Source organism: Macaca nemestrina, chromosome 1 (genome assembly GCF_043159975.1).
Source record: "Macaca nemestrina isolate mMacNem1 chromosome 1, mMacNem.hap1, whole genome shotgun sequence".
Taxonomy (NCBI): Eukaryota; Metazoa; Chordata; class Mammalia; order Primates; family Cercopithecidae; genus Macaca; species Macaca nemestrina.
Genome location: NC_092125.1, coordinates 136,710,840 through 136,735,948, shown reverse-complemented (window position 1 = coordinate 136,735,948; position 25,109 = coordinate 136,710,840). Strand labels below are relative to the sequence as shown.

The 25,109-nt window shown below is 41.2% G+C and overlaps 1 protein-coding gene and 1 long non-coding RNA gene across 2 annotated transcripts; both read right to left on the bottom strand.

Annotated features, from left to right (window-relative positions):
* LOC105485439 (uncharacterized) lies at positions 1–20,973 on the bottom strand. The gene is made up of 3 exons (XR_989578.2): positions 20,926–20,973; positions 2,677–2,716; positions 1–144 (listed from the first exon to the last, which is right to left on the bottom strand). It is a non-coding gene; the product is annotated as an uncharacterized lncRNA (long non-coding RNA).
* LOC139357111 (uncharacterized) lies at positions 5,620–20,176 on the bottom strand. The gene is made up of 5 exons (XM_071072747.1): positions 20,119–20,176; positions 14,516–14,665; positions 13,765–13,887; positions 12,700–13,332; positions 5,620–6,268 (listed from the first exon to the last, which is right to left on the bottom strand). The coding sequence occupies exons 1-5, from the start codon at positions 20,174–20,176 to the stop codon at positions 6,105–6,107; spliced, it is 1,128 nt and encodes a 375-aa protein (XP_070928848.1). The 3' UTR covers positions 5,620–6,104.
* Positions 20,974–25,109: the final 4,136 nt, after the last annotated feature.

Genomic DNA, 25,109 nt, shown 5'->3' with positions numbered 1-25,109 from the left:
TACAAGAAGAATAATAAATTTTCTGTAAGAGCACCAAACAAGCCAATCTCCTTCTTAATCTTACTCATTAGTTCCTGACCTTGTTCAATCTGTTCCTTTGATTCATCCATTAATTCATTCAATAAGCAAATTTTCATTTTGTACCTACAACATGCAAAAAATAGGTAAGAACTCAGGAATTCTAAAACATGCCATGTCATTCTTTTTACACAATATATGAGCTAATGGAAAACGCACAAACTCTTCAGAAGGAATGAGAGGTGTTTGATCCAAGAGGACACTTCAAACACGAAGAGTAGACTCTAAGACCACATGCAGTTATAGGTGGGAACAAATTTAAAAGCTGACAGAGGGCGTTGTCCAAAGCACGAGTAAAGAACAATGATGTAGATGGCAGGACAGTGCATTTCATTCTTTGCTATATAGCTGTGGCATTCAGGCTTTGTGATTTAATAAACCAATAAAATTTTCCTCCCAAATTATACATGGTGGACAAATTTTATTTTCCAAATATAGTCATTAAACCAACAACGAAATAAATCTTACCATAGTCTATCATCAAATTTAATTAGAAGAAAGTACATAATTATAGAGTAAAAACAGTCGTTTCAATGGATAAACTATTATTTTTCTCATTTTGCTGTGATTTGAAAAACCCTACTATAGTGTCATAGAATGAAGCAGTTTCATTGATTTAATAAATATGTTGACTTCCTATCATGTTCCAGAAATTCTTCTAGGCATTTGTAGTACATCGTGAACAAAATGAAGATTCTTGCCCTCATTCTAAATTATGAAAAAAAAAAAAGTTTATGATGAGGGTTAATTTAGCCTGAAATAAAAAACCTGCTCTTCATGTTGAATTACAGAATTTTCTACTAAAATTAAATTCAGATCTTACATGAAAACAAACAAACCTGCTCCCTTTTGTAAAATACAATGGGACTTACTAAAATTAAAGGGAAATTTTGATACTTCATTTCAAGTTAAGCAGTAAGTTTAAGGTTGAAGACAAAACTACGTTCAGTTGGCTGAATATAGAAGTAGAAGTTTATTTTGAAAATATTAAAATCTGCACTATTTTCATTTCCTTTTATAGTTAATATATGCATATTCCTGGCCAAGCAGTTTTTTTGGTTGTGTGTTTATTTGTTTTTTGACATTGGATCTCACTCTGTTGCCCAGGCTGGATTACAGTGGTGTCACCTTGGCTCACTGCAGCCTGGACCTCCCCAGCTCAAGGAATCTTCCCACCTCACCCCCTCAGATCATAGCCATGCACCACCACACCAGGCTAATTTTTTGTGTTTTTTGTGAAGATGGGGTTTTAACATGTTGTTCAGGGTGATCTTGAACTCCTGAGCTCAAGGGATCCATCCCCCTTGGCCTCCCAAAGTGCTAGGATTACAGGCATAAGCCGTGGTACCTGGCCTGGCTGAATAATTTTAATAACTCAATTATATTAGCATGTTTATTAAACCTGGGATAGGCTACTTTCTGCTGTACCAATATGATAACAATTTTTTTTCATTATTATTATCCTCAATTTACCTTCTGATCAATTTGGAACGTTATTTTTTATTAGTCATACCTACTTCCTAAGGTTTTGATAATATTAAAATCTGCTCTGTTATTACCTGATTATCTTCATATATATTTCATTTGTTACAATTAATCTTGACTCAATTTATACTTGCTTTTCTAAAAATTATCAGGTTTGGCATATGCAATCTACCAAAGTACATCTATCAGAATTTCCTTAGCATCTTTAAAATGTATAGACTTTCAATTAACTGATATGTTGTGTGAGTTAAGAATAGGCCTAGATATTCAGCAGTCCCTGAGTTCTCAGCTTGCACTTATCAGTAAAACTTTTCTCTACCTATACTTCATTCAGAGGTGATATCCCCATTTCTTCAGTGTTGAGTCTCAATACTTTTCCTTGGTCTTAAACCAAAGATATGCTCTTAAATGCCAACAGCAGCCAGAATGGTAATAGAATCATGATCTGAACAGCCTGAAAGATAGTAAGAAATGATGGAGGCTAAGATATGTCCAGAGTGCGTATGCCCTTGTAAAGATATTCCAAAATGTATTGTTTCCTTTTAAGCACTTTCTATGGCCAAATCAAGCACACCTGCAGTCATGGCCTGCAGGTTTGCACTTTGCAGCTTGTCTTAAACATTATTTGCCTAGATTACTATAGTATGCTTGGCATAAGTCATCCTGACATAAATCCCCAGTTTTCAATTATTGTTACATGAAATGAGTACTGTTAAGTAACCAATAAAGATGTGTTTTATTGCTCTAGTACTATCCTAGTTACTATGATTAATCAAAAAAAAAAAAAAAAAAAAGGTATGGCATCTTTCCCTAAGGAATGAGAATAGAAAGGAGCAATTATTTGGCACCTGCTATGTGTAAAGCATTATACAAATATAAAATAATACATTTCTGTCATTTAGTGGTTATCACGTTTGCCTAAGAAATAAAAAAAAATGTTTTTTTTATCTATACAACTTCACAAGTACCTATTTTTCATTGTAGTTATACATTCATTCAATAAATATTTATTAAGTATGACAACATGGTTAAGGACTGGAATTGTAAAGGTGAACGTAATGAAAAGCAGAAAGATCAGGAAGTGTATCCAAGGACAAGAATTCAGCCTCTTACCTTTCTTAGTCCGATGCTCATGATCTTCTCCACAACCTGCCTTTTCGAAAGAAGCACAGACAACTATGAGCTCCAATAAATCTAACATGGTTTTGAATTCTACTCCAGCGCTTTATAGCTACATCTCTTTCTGTGTTGTACTTCTCACTGTCTCTCTCAGAGTACTGTGGCAGTGGAAAGGGCTTTATAAACAGTCCTGGCTTTTTGATGGATAGAGAAAACCTTCCAAGCTGAATTTGAACTGAAATTGTTTTCCCACTGTGCGAAAGACATTGATTCTAGGATACTTCTTGTGTAACTGTATAAAAAAACTCCCTGCTTTTGGAGACTAGTGTTTTGTTATTTAGCTATTTGCTATTCTAGCATATGTGCGTTTCACTGATAAATATGTAACCTAGAAAAATGTGCTTATATTTGCATATGTGTCTCTATATAATGGTTATTATCAGCAAAGAGCTGGCCACTGTTCAACATGAATAAAAATGCCCAATAGTTTTCAAGATTATTGTTTTGTGATTAATATAATCGATTCAGCTGTTTTATCAGAGATGTCAATAAATACTTTGGAGTACACCAACTATTAGCTATCAGTTGAATGGGCTCAATTGTACCTTGCACTGGTATGCTGTTAACTAAAGACCAAAAATTATTTAAAAACAGAGACTGGAACTCCTTTCACTTATTTACTTATTTTTAAATTCCCCACAGCAGAGGGAGAAGAGTTAAATGAATGAGTGGGGGTGTAGGTAAAGAGGCTAGTCCTTCTCTACACGATCTCTAAATTTGAACAGATCATTTTTTAAGGGAAGTCCATATCTTAGGGATTCATTTTTGCTCTCATTTGACAAATTTCAAATGTTTTAGGATGTGAAGTAGTGTCCTGGTATTCAATCAAGGTTTGATGGATGGTGTAAAGAGGGTATATGTTTGGAACAGAAATACTTGTAATTGAATACTGTATTACTGTTAGTAGAGTTCTTCGGCCTAGACATTAAAGAAAATAAATACACATAAAAGTATTAATTCCAAAGTGTCATTTTAGAAAGTTACCTAAAAACTTTGTCTAAGAGAAAGAAGGATGTATTGCTATTTTACCTGCTAGGGGAATTTACCAGTACCTACACTTGAATTTTTATCAGTCATTACTTTCTTGATCATACTTATATTTCTTAACATAGCATTCTGTTCATGTCCTCAAGAATACATTTCATCTGGTTTATATTGAGCTAATTGGCAATTTTACTCTGTATTGACCTTATTTCTCATCTGCAGTCATTATTTGCAACTACCTCTCTTTGAACTCTAAGTTTTTGGATAGTGACCCTGATTTTTTCTATTAGCCTTTCACATAGAGAGAAATTGACATCATTGTGCTGGGGAAAGTATAACTGCTGTCTGCCCGTTGTCATTCCTGTAGGCCTCACACAATGCACTTGATTCATTTTTTGTTCTTGTTTTGCTTCTCCAGAGCGAAGCCGTAAAAGCTGATTTGCCCTGAGCTGATTGAGCACCAACCCTGCCAGGAACTTTCAGATCTTCTACTGCATTTAGCTTTGGTCCCATACTAGGCTTTATATCTTTTTTTCTTTATGTATACTGCAGCTATACTGATGTACATAGCTTCTTCCAAAATACACCAAGCAATTTCGCCAAGATAATAACTAATACTATTGAGTGCTTATCACAACTCAAGCACTATTCCTGGATTACTCCATTTAATCTTCACAACAACCCGAAGGGGTAGGTATTATTACTATTATTATTATCATCATCCCCATTTTACTGATGAGAAATCATGTTCTTAACACTGCTATTCTTGCAGGGCTCCTATTTCAAGCCATCGTGCCTTTACACACATTCCTTCTGCTTATCAGCTGAAACCTCCCTTATTCCCCTTCCACAGCCTTGCAAACTTCTATTTATCCTTTAAGACCCATTTTAGATACTTTGTCTGTGAACTCTTTTTAAATCTGTTTCACAGATTTGATCATTACCTTTTTTGAACCAAAACTGTAGCAACTACAAAATTTAGTATTGCTCGTCTCTCACTTCACAGCACTTTTTTTTTTTTTTTAAATGAGACGGGGCTTGCTGTGTCACCCAGGCTGGAGTGCAGTGGCATGATCACAGCTCACCACATCCTCAACCTCCCAGTCTCAAGCAATCCTCGTGCCTCAGCCTCTTGAGTAGCTAAAACTACAGGGGCATGCCACCAGGTCCAGCTAATTTTTAAATTTTTTATAAAGGTCTCACTATGTTGCCCAGGCTGGTCTCAAACTTCTGAGCTCAAGCAATCCTCCTGCCTCAGCCTGTAGGCTTCCCAAAGTGCTGTGATTAGAGGTGTGAGCCACTACACAAGGCCAGCGTTTTTTTGTTTGTTTTTTGTTTTTTAAACATATCTGCCTCCCTTAACAAATTGTAATGACCTTGAGAGCAGGAACTTTAAACCCTTGTCTTCTGTACCTAATTCCTGGCCCATCTCAGGGTTAATCTCTATCTACTGTGTTGCTTCTTGACTATTAATCATAATTTCCTGGTTAAAAAATTTTTTTTGGTATGTCTAGCAATTTTTGATTGAATACTGAATCACTGCTAACTCATTGTAGAAACTCAATTCTGTCATTTTCTTTAAAAGATTATTGATTCTTATGTTATCAGGCAGTTCTATTGCTGTTTGTTCACTATGTACTACAGCAACCTTGGTTTTATACTTTATTATTAAGATCCATGAAAAACCTAATGTCTTTCACAAACGTCTTTAACTTGCCAGGACTGAACATCCAAACTGAACTTTGTCTCCTCTGAAGATCTTGTTGAATCACAATTTTAGGTTTTGTTAAGGAGGGTCTAGTGTAGGCCTTACTCGAAGTTGTCCCCCTTACTCCTAAAGTGCAGCTTTTGTGTGTCTCAGCTGCATGCAAGGGTGTTAGCAGGAAAGGATTGAGGGATCTCTTCACTCTGGCAAGGCCAGAATTCCAGTGTTCCCAAGCACTGCTCTTCCCACAGATGCTCACCCACTAGTGTCTCAGTTTTTCTCTCTAGTGATCCTGAAGTGGTTCCACTCTCCACGTATATAACCCAGTCCTCAGCCACAAATCCACGAGGGATCCCACACAGAAACTTCTAGGTCCTACTCTGCACAGTTCCCAGTTTCTGATGCCCTACCCTGTAGATTCCAGCCATTTCAGTTGACCCTAATGTTGATCTTGGTCTCCTCAGCTGAATGAGGCCACAATGCTCTGCTCAAACTCCAGATCTTCACACCATGCTCAGGGAATTGTCTCCAGGCAGAAGGTTGGCCAGTCATGAGGCTCATCTCTTGTTTTCTTCGTTCCTAGCGTGGCAAGTGTTGTGTCAACTACTGTCTGAAAATAGTTGTTTCATATATTTTGTCCAGTTTTAAAGTCACTTATGTCAGGAAAGATAGTCTAGTATCGATGATAACAGCATAGCCAGAAACAGAAATCTCTCTTTTTAGGCCAGGCTTTGTGGCTTCCACTTGTAATCCCAGTGTTTTGTGAGGCCAAGGCGGAAGGATTCCTTGAGGCCAGGAGTTCAAGACCAACCTGGGCAACATAGTGAGACCCCATCTCTACGGAAAAAAAAAAAAGAGAAATCTGTCTTATTTATCTTTATAACCCAGGCACTTATAAGTGTCTAGCAAACTGTTTCCTCACTAATCAATAAGTCTTTATGTAAGAAAGCATTGAATGAGTGATGCCTTTTAATGAACTATACTGTTCTAGCTAGGTAATGTTTTTATTATCCCATGAGATCACCAAAATAGATTTTTATTCTGACATAAAATTAATTTGCTAAAATTAATTGGGGGGCAGTGAGGAGACAATTTTCTCTGCTAGTCTTCAGTTGCTTCCATTTATTTACAACTAACACAATTTTCTAGTCCTTTGATGGTAGACAGATAAATACTTAGGCAAATTAAAGCAAAAATCTAGGTTAACAAGAGTGCCTCAGAGAAGGGAATTATCTGCTAATGTAATTTTTCCACCTAGTGAGGGTTAACAGAAAATTCTTTCTGTTTTGATACTTATTGTTGAAAATGTCTATGAAATAAAAGAATTCATTTCCTTTAGAAGATGTAGTCTTTGAACAACCAGCAAATTTGAGATAGGTGAATTTTTCTTCAATAACTCTAAATACCACTCCACTCTGTTGAGTCCAGACAATCTCTAATACCTAAGAACATATTCAGGAAGAGGAAAATCTCCAGATAACTCCCCTAAATTATGGCTACACCAAATTTTGATCGTTCCCAATATGGCAAATGAATAGGACTTCACTCCCAACATCACGTGTGATTCCAGAAACAAATGAATACTCTTTCACAACACCTCCTATAAGAAAGTCACTGTATCAACCCCAGCTATTCGTAGAGCAACTTGAGGGAACACATGCCCTTTCTCTGTTTCATGTCATGATCAGAGGAAAACCAATACGCAAACCATCACTGAAATCTCTAATGATGCAGAGCCACAGTTGAAGGAATCCTGGACCAATGTCTGAGAAATATCTCCAGACTGCTGCGTTTTGTTTCTTCTCAGTCACGTTCCTCGAGAACAAGGAAACCAACCAGTCACTTTCCTGATTGAGGAATCAAGTTTATTATCTTTCCTTTATTTATTTATTTCTTTAAATTTGTACCACTTGGGATTTATTTGACTTCTCAGATCTGTGAATTATCTTTCACCACTTCCGAACAATGTTAATTATTATTTTCTTCAAATATGACCTCTGCTACCCTTTGTTTCTCTTTTCCTGCTCCATTCTCCATTATTGTTTATCTCTCTCTTTTCTATTTTCTGTCTTTTTATATTTCCTGAATGCATTCTAAATAATGTCTTCTGACTTTCCTTCTAGCTTATTCATTTTCTCTTTAGCTGATTTAAACTGCTGTCAAGCCAATCCACTGAGCTCTTTTATTTACAATAGTGTTATTCGAAGTGTGGTCTTCAGACCAGCAGCACTAGTATCATCTGAGAACTTGTTAATGAAAATTCTTAGAACTGACCTCAGAGCAACTAAATCAGAATCTACAGGAGTAGGGCCCATAGGAATCTATGTTTTGACAAGCTATCCAGCTAATTTTTATGCAAGTTAATCTAGAAGAAGCAATGATTTACAGTATTATATTTCTAAATTAATAAATTGAATTTGATTCTTTTTAAAATACGCTTTGTAATCTCTTGTTTTTTGTTTTCTAGAATGTCTTTGTCTTCTTTAGGCATATTTGTTTTGTGTTTCAATATTTGAAATCTTAGAGGACCGGTTTCTGCTTTATCTAATTTCTGAAGGTCTCATGCCTAATGACATGTTTCCTTCTGTACTTAATGGTTTTGGTTTTTTTTAATTGAAAAATGCTAAACTACTTGTGGATATACTTTGAAGTCTGGGCTGAAAGTGCATTCTCCTCTGGAGATAATCTGCATTTTCTTATGCCAAGTGTGTAGAGATACTTCAGATTTACAAGTGTTTTGGACCGCTCATGTGGCCTACCAATCCATTTGAGGGCGGGCTAGTGGTTAAAACTTCTCAGAGGCAATTTGTTTTCCTCCTTCATCTGATTAGCTTGATAACAAATTTCCACTCAGTCTCCAAAGGCTGGATGAAAAGGAGATATTCCTTCTGATTGCACTGAGGATGTTGCTCCTGGACTTTTTTTATGGGGAGATTGTCTCTTTTTAGGCTTCTTGCCTGTATGAGCCTGAGGCTTAGTCAGCGATTGCCCAGGCCCAGGAGGCAACACAGTTCAAAGCTGAACGTCATCAACTGTAGCAAATGACCTCAAGATAAAAGTGGAATTGTTATGCCCAGACCCTCTATTCCCCAAAGAAGACCACCAGAGTCCAGAGTCAAAGCCAAGCGGCAAGGATCTTTATGACAAGTTCGAACTTGGTCCCTCCATTACACATCATACAAGAGGGCCCCGAACAATGCGAGTGTTTGCTTTTTATAGCCCGAAAGTTACAGGGGAACAAAGGAATTCTTTTGGTTCCCGCGCTTTCAGTAAAACTTTGAACGGCTGCCTCCTTATCGGAGACTTTTCCAGGTGGTGTTTGTACTGGGCTCAGGAAGTTTGAGAGATATATGGCGATATGTGGTGGGATGGGAGGATGGGATGTGTTTGTACTGGGCTCAGGAAGTTTGAGAGATATATGGCGATATGTGGTGGGATGGGAGGATGGGATGTGTTTGTATTGGGCTTGTTTGTTTTGAGCCCGGGGCTGAGGAATGTGCCCGGCTCCTCTCATTCCCCCCTTCTTTTCAGGTATCGCTAGAGCCAATCTTGGGTCTTACAAGTCTGATTCTGTTTCAGCGTCTACAGGTTGGTATTGGGCTGTGAGGACCATGAGTTGTACAGTGTCAAATCTTTCTCTAACGAACCGCAAAATTCTGTTAACAACACAAGGTCCTACGGTAAGCAGAAATAGAAGACTCAGCAGGGGTCCAAGGAAGGGGGCTAACAGAGAAAACATAGATGAGTTTCACCATTGGTCTGCAGCTGAAGCAAACTGCCGTGTTCTTACTTCTGTGCTTAACTTGCGTAACTGTTGGACCCGGTCCTCCACAAGTCCTGTGCTAGGGACGTGAGCTGCCGCTGGAGGGAGGCAAGGGACTCAGCTGACTCCTCCATAGCAATGGCAAATTGTTGGTACAGCTTGTTACTTTCTATGAGGGTGTGACCTAAGGCTCCCCCTGCCAGTCCGGCTGCCATGAAGGATGCGGTGAGGGAGATTCCTGCAATGAGGGGGAGAAATATGGCTCGTGCAGGTCTCGGTCTAGGGACTGGGTGAATAACAGCACTAGTCCAGTTACCGGTATACCCTAGGAACTCTCCGGCAGTAAGTAGAGTCAACCGGGGAACTAATGTGACAGGAAGACACAGGTTGGTAACAGAGGGGCTTGATAGGTTTTTAGATAATGTTCCATTACACCAGAAGAATATGCCTGACGGAGCCCTTAAGGTGATATTAGGGGGCGTTGCAGTGATGCTGCAGAGGCTGGAATTAGTTCCTGAGAAACAGTAGGGAAACTTTTCTTGACTGGGGTTTAGGTATAGTGGCACGTTAGGGATAGGGGCATATGAGAGGTTTCGGTGGTTGTTAGCTTGGGCAGAGGTAGAGGATCCCCACGGCAGGGGGACAGCGGTTAGCGGTGGACGCCCTAGAGTGGCACACAGAAAGCAGCCAGACAGGCTGTGAAGTCCTGTAAGGTTAGCAAGTTCTAATCCTTCTTGCAATAATTTTAACCAGGAAAAAGGACGTAAATCTTGTGTCAGGCGGTTTTCTTGTCGCTGGATATTTCCATGGACCAGGGGCCGTACCTGCACTAGACCCCGCCACAGATAGAGGTGACTGCTAGGCCATGTGGAGGCGGAGGAGTAGTATACAGCCCCGTGTTGAGGCGTGGTCCAGCGGGAGTTCCAGGGGTCTCTAACTATCCATGTATATGAAAGGTCTCCATCTCGTCTACGATGGAAGGGCCATCTGGGATCTATCTGTTCTTTTCCACCCCACCATTGGTATTTATGGACGATACAATAGTTATAAGGGCAGCCGGCACTTTGGTGCCACCAATAGTGCTTACAATTGTATTGAGTCTGATCATACTCGAAGCATATCATTGGTGCCACTGGTTTGGCTATTGGGAAATCAGTAAAATTTAGTAAAATTGGGCTATTGCACCCTGAGGAGGGGCAATCTGCACTGGCCACTAATTTCCCGGGCTTATGAGGTTGCCCAGGGTGGGTTTGGTTTTCGTAAAGCCAGAATCTCCAGACAAAGGCATTAGGAGCTGGCTTTATGTTTTCCCCAGCGGCCACTAGGGTGACCAACGTTAGAGTCAGACTACCTAACTGCATGTTTGCAGTGAGCTATGCTGTCGGCGCAGGGTGAGTTTTAAGGGGTTGTTCTTAGCTCTGTCCACAGTCCACGTGTCCGGTGCTTCAGCCGCCGCCGTGATTGGTCCCAGGAGGTCGGAGTTTGGGTCCACCGGCTTGACGTGGGTGTAGTGGATCCACGACGCGATGCCTTCTACCTTTAGGGGGGTGGGTGTGGTTAGGAGTACCTGGAGTGGTCCTTTCCACCTGGGTTCTAGGGTCTCTTGTCGGTGTCGCTTGACCAGGACCCAGTCTCCTGGCTGGTACGGATGGGGTGTCGGCGGGGGACCGGTCTCATATAGTTCCTTCAGCTTGGGCCAGATTTCTTGATGAATTTTCTGCAAGGCTGGGAAGGATATCTTCCAGAATTTTCTTTGCTACGACCTGAGCAGTTTCTCTTTTGGTTGGGAATGCTTCAGTCCACCCTGAAAAAGTATCTACAAAGACAAGTAAGTACCGGTACCCGTACTTTCCTGGCTTTATTTCAGTAAAATCTACTTCCCAGTAGATACCGGGCCTGGTTCCCCTGAGCCTTGTTCCTGTTGCAGCTTGAAATTGGGGGTATGCGTTGTTAAGCTGGCAGACTTTGCAACTTGTCACGATACTGCTGGCCGTCTCAGCTACATGTCTGATTTTGAGCTTGGAGCGTCTGATCAGGTCTATCATCCGCCGGGCCCCCAGGTGGGTGGTTCGGTGGATGTGTTCTAACACCTGTTGTCCTAATTTTTCTGGTAGGATGGTTTGGTCATTAGTATCAGTCCACCACCCATTCTGGACTTGTTTCAGGGGAAGTTTGTCAATCCACTGGAGATCTTGTTCTGAATATTCAGGGAAATTTGGCAAGTCCCGGGGGCCCGGGTCAGGGAGCTGGAGTGTAAGGAGTTGGCTGGGAGCCTTTGCCACATTCCTTGCAGTTTGGTCTGCCAGAAAGTTGCCTTGAGCAGTTGGAGTAGTTGGTTTCTGATGCCCTGGGCAATGCACAATGGCTAACTTTTCTGGCCTCCATAGGGCTGTTAGCAGGGCTAGGATCTCTTGCTTGTTTTTTATCTCTTTTCCTTCACCCATCAGTAACCCTCGCTCCCTGTAAATGGCCCCATGTATATGCGCTGTTGCAAAAGCATATCGGCTGTCTGTATATACTGTCAGCTTCTTCCCCGCCCCTAAGGTAAGAGCTTGGGTGAGCGCAATCAGTTCAGCCTTCTGGGCTGATGTCCCTGGGGGCAGGGGTTCCGCCCTGATTACCTCAGTCTCTGAAGTCACTGCCGCTCCAGCGTACCTCTGGCCTTGATGCATGAAGCTGCTCCCATCAGTGAACCAGACGAGGTCGGCGTCAGGAAGTGGGCGGTCCTGCAGGTCTTCTCAAACTCCGTGCACCTGAGCTAGTATCTCGGTGCAGTCATGGAGTGGGGCGTCCAGGTCCGGGTTGGGCAGCAGCGAGGCAGGGTTTAAGGTCGTTGGGGGCAGGAAAGTTATCCTGAGAGGATTTAGTAGTAGTCCTTGGTAGTGGGTGAGCCGGGCGTTACTCATCCATCGATTAGGTGGCTGTTTGAGTACACCTTCGATGGCATGTGGAGTAACGACCCGCAATTCTTGTCCCATGACAAGTTTATCAGCATCTTGCACCATCAGAGCCGTGGCCGCAATCATTCAGAGACAAGGGGGCCACCCGGCAGCCACTGGGTCTAACTTCTTTGACAGGTAGGCAACTGGCCTCCGCCAGGGGCCTAAGTTCTGAGTTATTACTGCCTTGGCGACACCCGTATTCTCGTCCACATATAGGTGGAAGAGCTTGGTAACATCAGGTAGCCCCAGTGCAGGCACAGAGAGTAAGGTGGTTTTAATCCGTTGGAAAGCCGACTTGGCTTCGTCTGTCCAATTAAATGGCTGCTGCCCCCGGGTTGCCTGATTTACGAAAGACATTACAACAGCTGCCTGACTTCCTGGAGCCTCTGGATCTATGGGGGTGTACTGTCTAAAAGCTTCCATTAATCTTTCTAAGTAGGTGGCTGGGCTCTCTGTCTTTCCCTGCAGAATAGAATATACTTTAGCCAAATTAGTGGGCTTGCGAGCAGCTGCCCAGAGACCTGCCATTAGAGTCTGGTGATAAAGGTGTAGCCGTCCCCTACCTTCTGCCGTGTTGTAGTTCCACGCTGGCCTGGTCAGAGGAAAGGTCGCGTTTATGAGGTCGGGGTTGGCAGTCGGTTGACCGTCGTCCCCCGGGACCAGCTTTCTAGCTTCTACCTGTATTCTCTCTCGCTCTTCGGTGGTAAACAAGATTCGGAGGAGCTGCTGGCAAACATCCCAAGTTGGCTGGTGGGTGAACATGACACTATCCAGTAAAGCCAGTAAATCTTTGGGGTTGTCTGAAAACCGAGCACTCTGAGTCTTCCAGTTATACAGATCACTGGTGGAGAATGGCCAGTACTGGAGCCTGGGGATTCCTGTGTCATCTGGGGGTCCTATTTCCCGAAGGGGTAAAGCCACCGTGGAGTCAGGCGGCTGGGGGGTGCTAGCCCGCGAAGTGCGCCCTCGAGTCCGCCCCGCTGGCCCTTCAAAGTTACTTTCCCTTTCAGCGGGCCCGTGAGTGCCGGCCGCCTCCCCTCCGTCTGCTCCCTCCCGCGACTCAGCCCGGGGGGTCGGGGCCTGGGGCCCGGAGGGGTACGGAGGGGGTTCTGTGAACAGTGGGTCCCTGCTATCAGGTAGAACAGGATGGGGGGGGCAGTTGGTTGCTTGGATTTTAGTGGTCGAGCAACCAGTGTCTTACAGGGTTCAGAGGCTAATTGGAAAGGGGACAGCCAAGGAGGTGGGTTCTCAACAAGGTCCTGCCATATGAGGATATATGGGATTTGATCTAAGTGGCCCACACGCCCAGGTAGGAAAATCTTGGACTTTACCCTAGTGATGACCGCAAGTCAGAAGGTCCCTTCGGGTGGCCACCCTACATCAAAGGCAGGCCATTCGGAGTGACACAGAGTAATTAGCTTTCCTTTCCTGATTTCCATACCAAGATCATGGCCCCTTGCTCTTACTTCTTTGAAATTATTTGTAAAGAGAGACAGAGGAGTGCTCTGGGTATTACCCATCCTGTAATAATTTGTAGTCCCTTCCTGTAAAGGAATGTGGGTTTGAATCCCTGCAAAGGAAATCTGATCTGACTTATTAATGATATTTAGTCGCGATCGTGCTCCGACAGCCCAGATCAGAGACAGTTACTGCCCAAACCCCAAACCGGCGCGCGGGGTAGTTCAGATCAGAGACAGCTACTGCCCAAACCCCAAACCGGCGGTCGGGGCAGTTCAGATCAGAGACAGCTACTGCCCAAAACCCAAACCGGCGGTCGGGGCAGTTCAGATCAGAGACAGCTACTGCCCAAACCCCAAACCGGCGGTCAGGGCAGTTCAGATCAGAGACAGCTACTGCCCAAACCCCAAACCGGCGGTCGGGGCAAACCGGCGGTCGGGGCAGTTCAGATCAGAGACAGTTACTGCCCAAACCGCAAACGTGCTCGGGGCAGTTCAGATCAGAAACAGCTACTGCCCAAACCCCAAACCGGCGCTCGGGGCAGTTCAGATCAGAGACAGCTACTGCCCAAACCCCAAACCGGCGGTCGGGGCAGTTCAGATCAGAAACAGCTACTGCCCAAACCCCAAACCGGCGCTCGGGGCAGTTCAGATCAGAAACAGCTACTGCCCAAACCCCAAACCGGCGGTCGGGGCAGTTCAGATCAGAAACAGCTACTGCCCAAACCCCAAACTGGCGGTCGGGGCAGTTCAGATCGTAAGCTCGATCAGACGAGCGCCAGGGGACGTCTCCCACCGGTCTCCGCTGGCCGTCCTATAGCGCGTCCGCCAGGACTGTGCCAGCTCCAGTTTCAGACCTCGGGAGTCACAGATTCAGATTCAGAACAGACACAGACAGACAAACAGAGACGAGCCGGCTCACCTATCAGTAGATCGATCCTAGTAGATCCGTTGACCAGGGGTCTGGTGGGCTTGGGGGGAATCCCGGAGGAGCCCCCAGATGTTATGCCCAGACCCTCTATTCCCCAAAGAAGACCACCAGAGTCCAGAGTCAAAGCCAAGCGGCAAGGATCTTTATGACAAGTTCAAACTTGGTCCCTCCATTACACATCATACAAGAGGGCCCCGAACAATGCGAGTGTTTGCTTTTTATAGCCCGAAAGTTACAGGGGAACAAAGGAATTCTTTTGGTTCCCGCGCTTTCAGTAAAACTTTGAACGGCTGCCTCCTTATCGGAGACTTTTCCAGGTGGTGTTTGTACTGGGCTCAGGAAGTTTGAGAGATATATGGCGATATGTGGTGGGATGGGAGGATGGGATGTGTTTGTACTGGGCTCAGGAAGTTTGAGAGATATATGGCGATATGTGGTGGGATGGGAGGATGGGATGTGTTTGTATTGGGCTTGTTTGTTTTGAGCCCGGGGCTGAGGAATGTGCCCGGCTCCTCTCAGAATCAATGTTTAAGTAACTTTTATTTAGACTTTATTCTAATAAATTATTACTATTTTGTCACCAATTTTATGCATTTGAGATTTTATGTGTTTATATATACATAGATGAATTGTCCATATATTATTCATATATATAAATATATACATATATATAAAAGGTGCACACGCACACACAGTGGTGTGCTGGAGCTGGCTTATGTTGGATCCTGAGATTGAATTGTTAACATCTCTATCCAAATGTGCATTCAGTGATGTCATCTTTGTACCTTAAAATCAGCTATAGTGAAGAGTGTTTACACTATAATATTCAACAGCAACAACAACAAATTAAGGCTTTTATTTTTTCTAGAAATCTGATTAAGCATTTGACCCAAACAGCAATCCACATATACAGTCCCATGTTTTTACTTGCATTCTTCAGGAGGATTAGTCTGGCTATTTAATAAATGGAACTCTTTTCTCTCTTTTCTCCCTATTGCAGATTTTGATTTGCTTTCCCTAGGGATCCATTGTTTATGCCCAAGACACATGCCAATTTGCTTTCACTTTTTTTTTGTTCTTCATACAACCATGAATAAATATTCCAAATAATTTAACTTTAGATCAAGACTATCCTTTTTGGTGTTCCAATAATTTAACTCTAAACCTCAGAAATATCCTGCAAAGTTGTTATTGTTATTTCTCTGTTTTATAGATGAAGAAACTGAAGCTCAGAAAGATTATGTAACTTGATGAAGTTTGCATACCTAGAAAAGGCTAGAACTGAGCTCCAAATGCAGATCTATCTAATTCTAAAGCAGTGCTGCCTCAACTGATTGTACCTTTTCAATTAACCAAATGGAGTGGTCTCCCAAAATTATTTCCTTCCTTAGTCATCCTTTCCTCCTTTGTAGTCTTTATAATAGCTACCATTTTTTCCCTTCAATTATAAAAGGATCAGTTCTCAGAGTGTGTTTGTCATGTGCATCCATGTGAAGAGACCACCAAACAGGCTTTGTGTGAGCAATAAAGCTTTTTAATCATCTGGGTGCAGGTGGGCTGAGACCGAAAAAAGAGTCAGTGAAGGGAGATAAGGATGTGGACGTTTTATAGGATTTGGGTAGGTAAAGGAAAATTACAGTCAAAGGGGTGTTGTTCTCTGATGGACAGGAGTGGGGGTCACAAGGTGCTCAATGGGGGAGTTTTTGAGCCAGGATGAGCCAGGAAAAGTACTTTCAGAAGGTAATGTCATCACTTAAGGCAAGGACCGGCCATTTTCACTTCTTTTGTGGTGGAATGTCATCAGTTAAGGCGGGGCAGGGCATTTTCACTTCTTTTGTGATTCTTCAGTTACTTCAGGCCATATGGGCATATACGTGCAAGTCACAGGGGATTAGACGGTTTGGCTTGGGCTCAGAGGCCTGACAGTGTTCATGCAAAATAAAAGGGAAATGGGGAACTGAACCTTCTTTTTTTGGTGATAAAATATTTCTGGATGCTTAGTTATCAAGTAGCTTGGCAATTGTTGTGAAATCAGGAATATATTCATTGATCTTTGTCTGTGTTTCTGGCACCAGGCTCCTAAACCTCGTGGAATTTCCTAAGTGATAGGAGAGTCTTTTGTTACTCATAAGGACTCCCTTTCAATCACACCTAAGTTTATGCTAATGAGGTGAATTAGGGCAGGACTCCTAGGTAGCATCAAGGTGGTGTTAGTCACTAGAAAGATCAAACTATTAGAGAGAAGTGAAACGGCTCCTATAAACTTTACAGAATTAATCAGGGAAGAAGGGAGGGAGAGAAAGAAAATAAGCCAAGCTCCCAGCACACTAAGCATTAATCACTAGGCCAGCCGGTTCACTGACTTGCTTCCTTATAGTTGTCTGGGGACTGTTTCATCAGAATCATGTAGACCCTGTCACAGGATCATAGTTCCCCTTGACTGCTCTATATATAACAACGTGAACATTGTGAAACTTTAAGTTCTGCCTTTGAAATATTCTTTCAATCCTGCATACCAGTGAAACTACTGATGCCAGCTGGTCTGAAGAATTCCCCAAGAAGCTGACTCACAAAAAACTGCAGTTTCCACATCCAGATGATTTCATCCCCCTTACCTAACCAATCAACCACTCCAATTTTCCAGCCCCTCATCCACCATGGTCCCCTTAAAAGTCCCAGCCCAGAACTTCTCAGGGAGACAGATTTGAGGGTCTCCTCCCATCTTCTCACTCAGCACCATGCAATTATTAAATTCTTTCTCTGCTGCAAAGCCTGCTATCTCAGTGTAATTGGTCTGTTACTGCAGTGGTCATACAAACCTATGGATCCTATAACAACAGGAATTTTCAGACCTACACCTGACCTCCAGGGAAAGGAGGGGCTGAAGATTGAGTGCTATAAAAGCTCTTAAACAAGAAGGTTCAGAGAATTTCCAGGTTGGTAAACATATTACGGTGCCCAGAAAGGGCATGAAAATTCTGTACCACTTCTCCTCTCATATTTTGCCTTCTGCCTCACTTTCATTTGGCTATTCTTGAGTTATATCCTTTATAATAAGCCAGAAAATGTGGATAAAGTGTTTTTTCTGGGTTCTGTGAGCCATTCTAACAAATTATCAAACATGAGGAGAAGGTCATTGGAACCGCCAATTTATAGCCAATCAATCAGAAGTGCAGGTGGTTCAAGACTTACAACTGGCATCTCTAGTGGGGTGGTCTTGTAAGACTGAATTGCTTTAATTTGTGGGGTCTGGAGCTAGCTCTAGGTAGATAGTAACAGAATTGAATTGAATTATTGGACACCCAGTTGGTGTTTAAAGAATTAGAAAGGCCGGGCGCGGTGGCTCAAGCCTGTAATCCCAGCACTTTGGGAGGCCGAGATGGGTGGATCACGAGGTCAGGAGATCGAGACCATACTGGCTAACACAGTGAAACCCCGTCTCTACTAAAAAATACAAAAAACTAGCCGGGCGAGGTGGCAGGTGCCTGTAGCCCCAGCTACTCAGGAGGCTGAGGCAGGAGAATGGCGTGAACCCAGGAGGCGGAGCTTGCAGTGAGCTGAGATCCGGCCACTGCACTCCAGCTTGGGCAAGAGAGCCAGACTCCGCCTCAGAAAAAAAAAAAAAAGGAATTAGAAAACTGGTTGTTGGTGTCAAAAAGCATACTAGAATTTTGAATGCTGTATTCTTTTTTTCCTCCTTTTTCTTTCCTTTTGTTTTTTCTTTTTTTTCTGAAATGGGATTTCACTCAGTTACCAAAACTGGAATGCAGATGTATGATCATAGCTCACTGTAACCTCAAACTCCAGGGCTCAAAGGATCCTCCCACCTCAGCCTCCCAAGTAGACACTACCATGTCTGACTGATTTTTTGTGTGTGTGTGTATGGCAGAGTCTCACTCTGTTGCCCAGGCTGGAGTGCACTGGTGCAATTTCAGCTCACCACAACCTCCACCTCCCAGGTTCAAGCGATTCTCCTGCCTCAGCCTCCCGAGTAGCTAGGATTACAGGTGCATGCCACCACACCCAGCTAATTTTTTTATTTTTAGTAGAGACAGGGTTTCACCATGATCACGATCACCATGTGATCCACCCACCTCAGCCTCCCAAAGTGCTGGGATTACAGGTGTGAGCCAGCACGCCCGGCCTTGTCTGACTAATTTTTACAGACAGGGTCTCACTATGTTACCCAGGCTAGTCTTGAACTCCTGGCCTCAAGCAATCCTCCCACCGTGGCCTCCCAAAGTGCTGGGATTATAGGCATGAGCCACCATGCCCAGCCTGGATGCCTGTATTCTTAATGAAGGACTTACCATCAAATAATTTGTAAATATGAACAATAGTTTTTCTTAAAAGCAGATGCATCAACATAAGATTTCATAAAAACTTAAAATACTAAAATATTATAAATCTGCAGCATAAATTATTATGGAAGAGACAGGATTATTTAATAAAGAAAATTAACATCTCATAAAATATCCAATTTTCTGTTTCATGAATTTGACCTGAAACTAATATTCTGCCATGTAAACATTATTAAACTTTCAGTCTTTGCCTTCTAGGACTTTAGAAGAACTTCAACTATTGGTAGTATTGGGGCTTAAAAAATGACACATCAAAATATGGTGTCTTGGATGCTAAATGCTTTGAATTAAAGGAAATTAAAATACCTCAGAAATAAGCCTCAGAACCAAGGTCTGTCTCTGATCTTCCCCCCAAGCCCTGCCCCTGTCTCTCTGATCCTGTTTCTTTTCTGATGCACCAGGAAGGACTCCCTCTGGAATTCCTTTATGTCACTAGGGGAACTTTTTTCCAAAAGAAAGGTACTTGTCTTAAGACCCCCTCCCTAGGAATCACATCAAATAAACAGGAAACATTTAACCGCAGAAAAGAGAAGACACTGAGAGTCTTCACCGTGCTCAGACACACGTTTTATCTGTTCTTCTGAGGCAGCTCAAAAAGATCACCTGGAAAATCTTATCTGCATAATAAGACAACCTTTGTTCACAGTGAAGTTTCACTCCTCACCTTCCCACCACTTCCCCCAGAGCTCAGAGGAACTTTGTGCCAGACCATTGTCCTTTAAGCTCATTCATTTCCTGGCAAATTATTTACTTCTACACTTCTGATCTCCCCTCGCCCTATAAAGAAGTGTGTATAAGCATCTGAACATCACTGGATTAATGAATAATCACACTCTTGTGATTCCCTTGTGCTGATGCACATGAAATAAATTCATATGCCTTTTTTTCCTGTTAATTTGTCTATTGTCAGTCATTTCTGTGAACAATCAGAGAGGGCAAAATGGAAGCTTGGTCTTTGCCCCTATTGTAGAAGTCTCCAAGTCAATCATAAATTAGATAAGTGTGGTAATAGGATAACTCAAAGAATCTGAACATTGCTTTTACTTAAACATTTATTTTAATCATTGGTACTATAACCCTATAGCTTCTTTTTATTATCAATGCAGAGCATATCAGATCTGTCCTGTTCTTTTGTGAGCTTCCCATGCAAGGTAGTATTATTATTCTGATGCTATTAAAAATATATACTCTGAGTTTCAAATAATCAACTGAAAGATGAGTTTTGGAACATACCAATATTGAGCTGCCAATATTGAGATAAAGAAGGACGAAGCAATTTGTCCACATGCATACTAAAATCACTCGTGTATGAACATATTGGCTTGAAAATTATACCCACCTTTTTTTTTAAAGATAAGAGACTCTGGTTAACTGGAATTACTGCTCAATTGAAATTTTACTATACTTTGAAATACTGCAACTGGAGCTAACATTTTAAAAAGCTATGCAAAGATCACACATTTTTCGTCTCCTTAGACTCTTAAAGGATTTTATTTCCCTACCCATGTTTTAATATTTGACCTTTGCTAAGTGATAAATTAATCTAATGATCTCCGTATTGTCAACTGAGTCTGAACTTGCATTTACTTGAATACTCTTCAAATCTTTTTTTAGTTTATAAGTATTTCTACAAAGAAAAAGCATCCTGTTGGTTCTTTAATTGAAACTTTTACCTGTATTCACAACATTCTTTTTTTCAAAATTTTGTTCAACTTCTATCATTTTTGGAATTCAAGAGAATTATTTGTATCTCTACTAGTCTGCTTAATTCGTGAATTTGCTACATTTAAAAAGATGAACTGGGCCCGGAGCTATGGCTCACAGCACTCTAGCCTGGCGACAGAGCCAGACACCATCTCAAATAAATAAATAAATAAATAAATAAATAAACTGATGAAACTCAAGATAACTTATCATATTATGGTTCCAGAGTTATATTTCTGACTCTTTGTCTTTTTCATCTTTTCCACATTTGTTCTTTCCTTCTGGTGTCCAAGGCTGCTGTCTTTGCTCTTATAGTCAAGGTCAGACCAGACTTACTATCTCTCTGACCTTGTCCCTTTTAGGTTTTCTTCATATATATCTTTTTGTTTGTTTGTTTGTTTGTTTTGAGACGGAGTCTCGCTCTGTTGCCTAGGCTGGAGTTCCGTGGCAAGATCTCTGCTCACTGCAAGCTCCGCCTCCTGGGTTTACGCCATTCTCCTGCCTCGGCCTCCAGAGTAGCTGGGACTACAGGCTCCTGCCACCAGGCCAGGCTGATTTTTTCTATTTATTTTTATTAGAGACAGGGTTTCACTGTGTTAGCCTGGATGGTCTTGATCTCCTGACCTCGTGATCCACCCGCCTCGGCCTCCCAAACTGCTGGGATTACAGGCGTCAGCCACCGCGCCCAGCCTCTTCATATACATCTTTATCTTTTCTTTCTGATCTTGCAGCTAGTGATATTTCATCTCCGATTTCTTGGATTTTTTCCGTGTAACTTTATTTATTGGTCACCTATGTTACATGCAAGGAAAAACAGCTAATATTAGGAATATAGGGAAGATTTTCTATTTACCTAATCAGTTATTACCTATTAGATTCAAACTGAAGATACTGAGTTGCCTCCGCCTACAGTTTCATAATTTGGTGGACCCAATTGAACCCAGATATAGTATTAGTCATTCATAAGTTATACCATTACAAAACCCAATGAAAATACAGTCATAAAATTGAACGATTTATCATCAGTTGCCATCTGGATTCTTCTTCTTTTTTTTTTAAGATGGAATTTTGGTCTTGTTGCCCAGGCTGGAGTGTAATGGTGCTATCTTGACTCACTGCAACCTCCGCCTCCTGGGTTCAAGCAGTTCTCCTGCCTCAGCCTCCCGAGTAGCTGGGATAACAAGTGCCACCACGCCCAGCTGATGTTGTACTTTTAGTAGAGACAGGGTTTCTCCATGTTGGTCAGAGTGGTCTCAAACTCCTGATCTCAGGTGATCTGCCTGTCTCGGCCTCCCAACCTGCTGGAATTACAGGATTGAGCCACCACGTCTGGCCTACCATCTGGATTCTTCTAATGAGACAACTGAAGCTTTCATCATAGTAGGATGCTTACTATCAATTGACCATTCTTAAATGTCAGAATTAAATGTATACAAATAAAGTATCTATTATGGTTCTGATAGCTGTTTTCCTCTTCGTTGCTTATTTTAGTTCAACTGCTGGCGTGACCTAATGATAGGATTTCTCAATATTAAAAGTTAGCACCTTTTAGATCTTTGGGTACCTATTGATATTTGTTCACTTTTGAATTTAATTATCATCATTATGCTGATAAAATCCAATATAACCTGACTTCCCCACTTTTATTGTTTTATTATTATTATTATTATTTACTTTTTTTTTTTTTTTAGAGACAAGGTCTTGCTATGTTGCCCAGACTGGTCTTGAACACCTCAGCTCAAGCAATACTCCCACCTCAGCCTCCCAAAGTGCTAGGATTATAGGCATGAGCAACCATGCTCAGCCCATCTGCTCTTAAATGCTATAATTATAATTTTCTGTCACTGACCATATTTTATTTCTGAATAAATTCTTGGCAATTTTCTTTGTTCTTTAAGTGTAATTGTAGACATGAATCATGAATGTTTCTCAAGACCACCCAGAAAATAGCCTGATCAATATCTAGTCCTTCAAGTATTTAAAATAGTTAGTAACTTGATAACAATTGTTTTATTCTTTATTTATGATTTAATTGTTAAAATTATATCCCCTGAAAGTTTCTAGTCGAAGTAAATGTGATGCTTAGATGCAATGTCAGAATTATGTTAATAGCAGTAACTTTTATTGAGTGATTATAATGTGGCAGTAACCCTACAGATATTCCATTCTTTAAAAAAACCCCACTGTGGTTTATGGATAAGGAGGTTGCTAACTTAACTTGCTCAAATTCAGCTAGTATATGTAAGATTCATAATCTGAACCTGGATTTGTGCAACTCCAAAGCCTGTATTTTTTTCTCTATTCTGCATTACTTCTTCATTATATAGGTGAGCTGTCTCTTCAATGATCATATTGTCTGATTAATATCTCACTTCTCATCTCATTTTTGCTCTATAGATTTTTAATGTATGGTGGAACTAATGAACTTGGTAAAGCAAATCCATGTATTTAGTGTCTGCATGACTGATCTATATTAGATCACTAGACTGTCAGATCACTAGACAGTTGTTAACACCATGGCCATTAGTACACATTGTAAAGATAACTGAAATAAATGAATCAGCTCTGAAATGTGGGCATAAGTTATGGGCCCAAGATACTGCCCAGACTATAAGGGTGATGAAATTCAGAGTACTAAGCTTGGGGTCACAAGCTTGAATTGAGATTCTGCTCCACCACTTACTAAACAAGTGACATTTCACAGCCCACTTAACCTCTCTGAGCCTCCTTTTCCGCATCTGTTAAGTCAAAGTCTAGGGATACTGACCTCATGGGGTTGTCAAGAAGATTAAATGAGATAATGTGTGCAAAAGGTTATTACATTCGAAGAACACTCTATAAATTCAAGCTATAATCATTATTTTATTAGAGCAGCATTCACCAATAAATTCTTGATACTGAGACTACTTGAGAAAAAGAGAAAATATGTTGCATGTTACTGTTCTATTATTTAAATCTCTTCACACTTGGACTCCTACATTGCTTTACAGTCTGGATCGTGCTTAACTTTCTGTTTGCAACTTAACATCCTGCAAATGATGTATCACTTGCTTTACCATCTGTGTCTTCTGCAAAATCTAGGTTACATTACAGTATTTTTGTGTACTTCATGTCCTACTAAGATTTGACTAAATATTTTGGGGATCTTCTAATGCATGTTTAAGTCTTAATTCTTCCATCTATGATATTCCTCAGTATCTTGGGATGAATGAGAAGAAATATATAAATTAATCAATAATAGTTAATAAGCTTTTGACTGTGACATATGCTGAATACAATCAAGTCCTGGAGGGCAACCCATACAGCATGTTACAAGTCTGTCACAATTTGTATGATTCATGTATATAAATAGTAGGTCATAATCAATCTTCATTTAAAGAAATCACATATTTATAAAACAAAATAAGCCAGCATTTAGTATTACTTCCATCATCAGCAGTTGTGTCTGAAACTATCCTACTGTACTATATCATTAGAATAATCTATTATCGTTTTTACAGAGAACAACGTCGTACAAGAAATTTCAAAGTAAGATGGAAATAAAATAGGGTATTACTTTTTTTAAAATGTCATACTTTTTCCTTTATTCCAAGTAAAATACACAATGAACAATAATTAAGAGGGCAATTTGATGGTCCATTGACAAATTTTAATGGGTCCATTTTCCATGGAAAGTATAGAGTTGAAATATACAAAATCTCTCTGTGTGTTTTAATTAGTGAGATTTGATAGTATTAATTATAATAAATTATTTCAGCTGTAATGTTAAAACAAAGATGTAGCACACAAAGCAAAATTGAACAAAGGTCCAAATGGGATATTATTAAAATGTCAAAGTGAGTAAGCAGATGGAGTTTGTATGGCTCAATGGATTAGCCACCAGGCTCCATTACCTTGGGGACTCTACTGAAACCCAGTCTCAGTAGAATGATCAGAAAGTAAAAATAAAGGGTATATGCAGACACAAATAAATAATTTTGTTTGTACTTCCATCTAAAACACAGAGGTGTTTTTTTTTTCTTTAATCACAAGACTACAAGAAGATTTTAATACTGCTACATTTGTTTTTATCAGAGATTTATTTTTCCACTCTAAGTTTGTGTAAAAGAAAATAAAGGGAAAGATTGGAAAGTGTGCAGATTTGTCATGCTCGTCACATAACAGAGCGCGTGCAGTGCAGTAGCTGGATCAAAGTGTGCACTCTCTCTAATGGAGCTTCAGCACAATGCACAAGCCTACGGGGAGGCACCATCCAAAGCAGGGACTTTGTAACAATCCCATAAAGAAGAAATTAAAATTGTTTACTTTCTTTCCTCTTGGTCAGCTCCCAAAAGCAATTACTAGTGTCTACTCTTTCAGAGACAAATTGAAATGTAGGCATTTACATTTCTTCCACATTTTGGCAAACCACCTTAACTTTTAATGTGACTCTATGGTTTAGCACACATCAAGCCTCGTGGTCTGTATTAATTGGTAAGTTAAAATTTAGAACATGAACCTAAATCTGGAACATATGGAAC

Excerpts from the sequence above, each read along its gene's own strand:
- LOC139357111 (XM_071072747.1), bottom strand. The coding sequence starts at position 20,176 with ATGCATGTGGACAAATTGCTTCGTCCTTCTTTATCTCAATATTGGCAG. Across the intron at positions 14,666-20,118 it reads ATATTGGCAGCTCAATATTG|ATCCTTGCCGCTTGGCTTTG; the intron begins GTATGTTCCAAA and ends CTTGTCATAAAG. Across the intron at positions 6,269-12,699 it reads GAACTACAACACGGCAGAAG|AGATGGGGTCTCACTATGTT; the intron begins GTAGGGGACGGC and ends TTTTTTCCGTAG.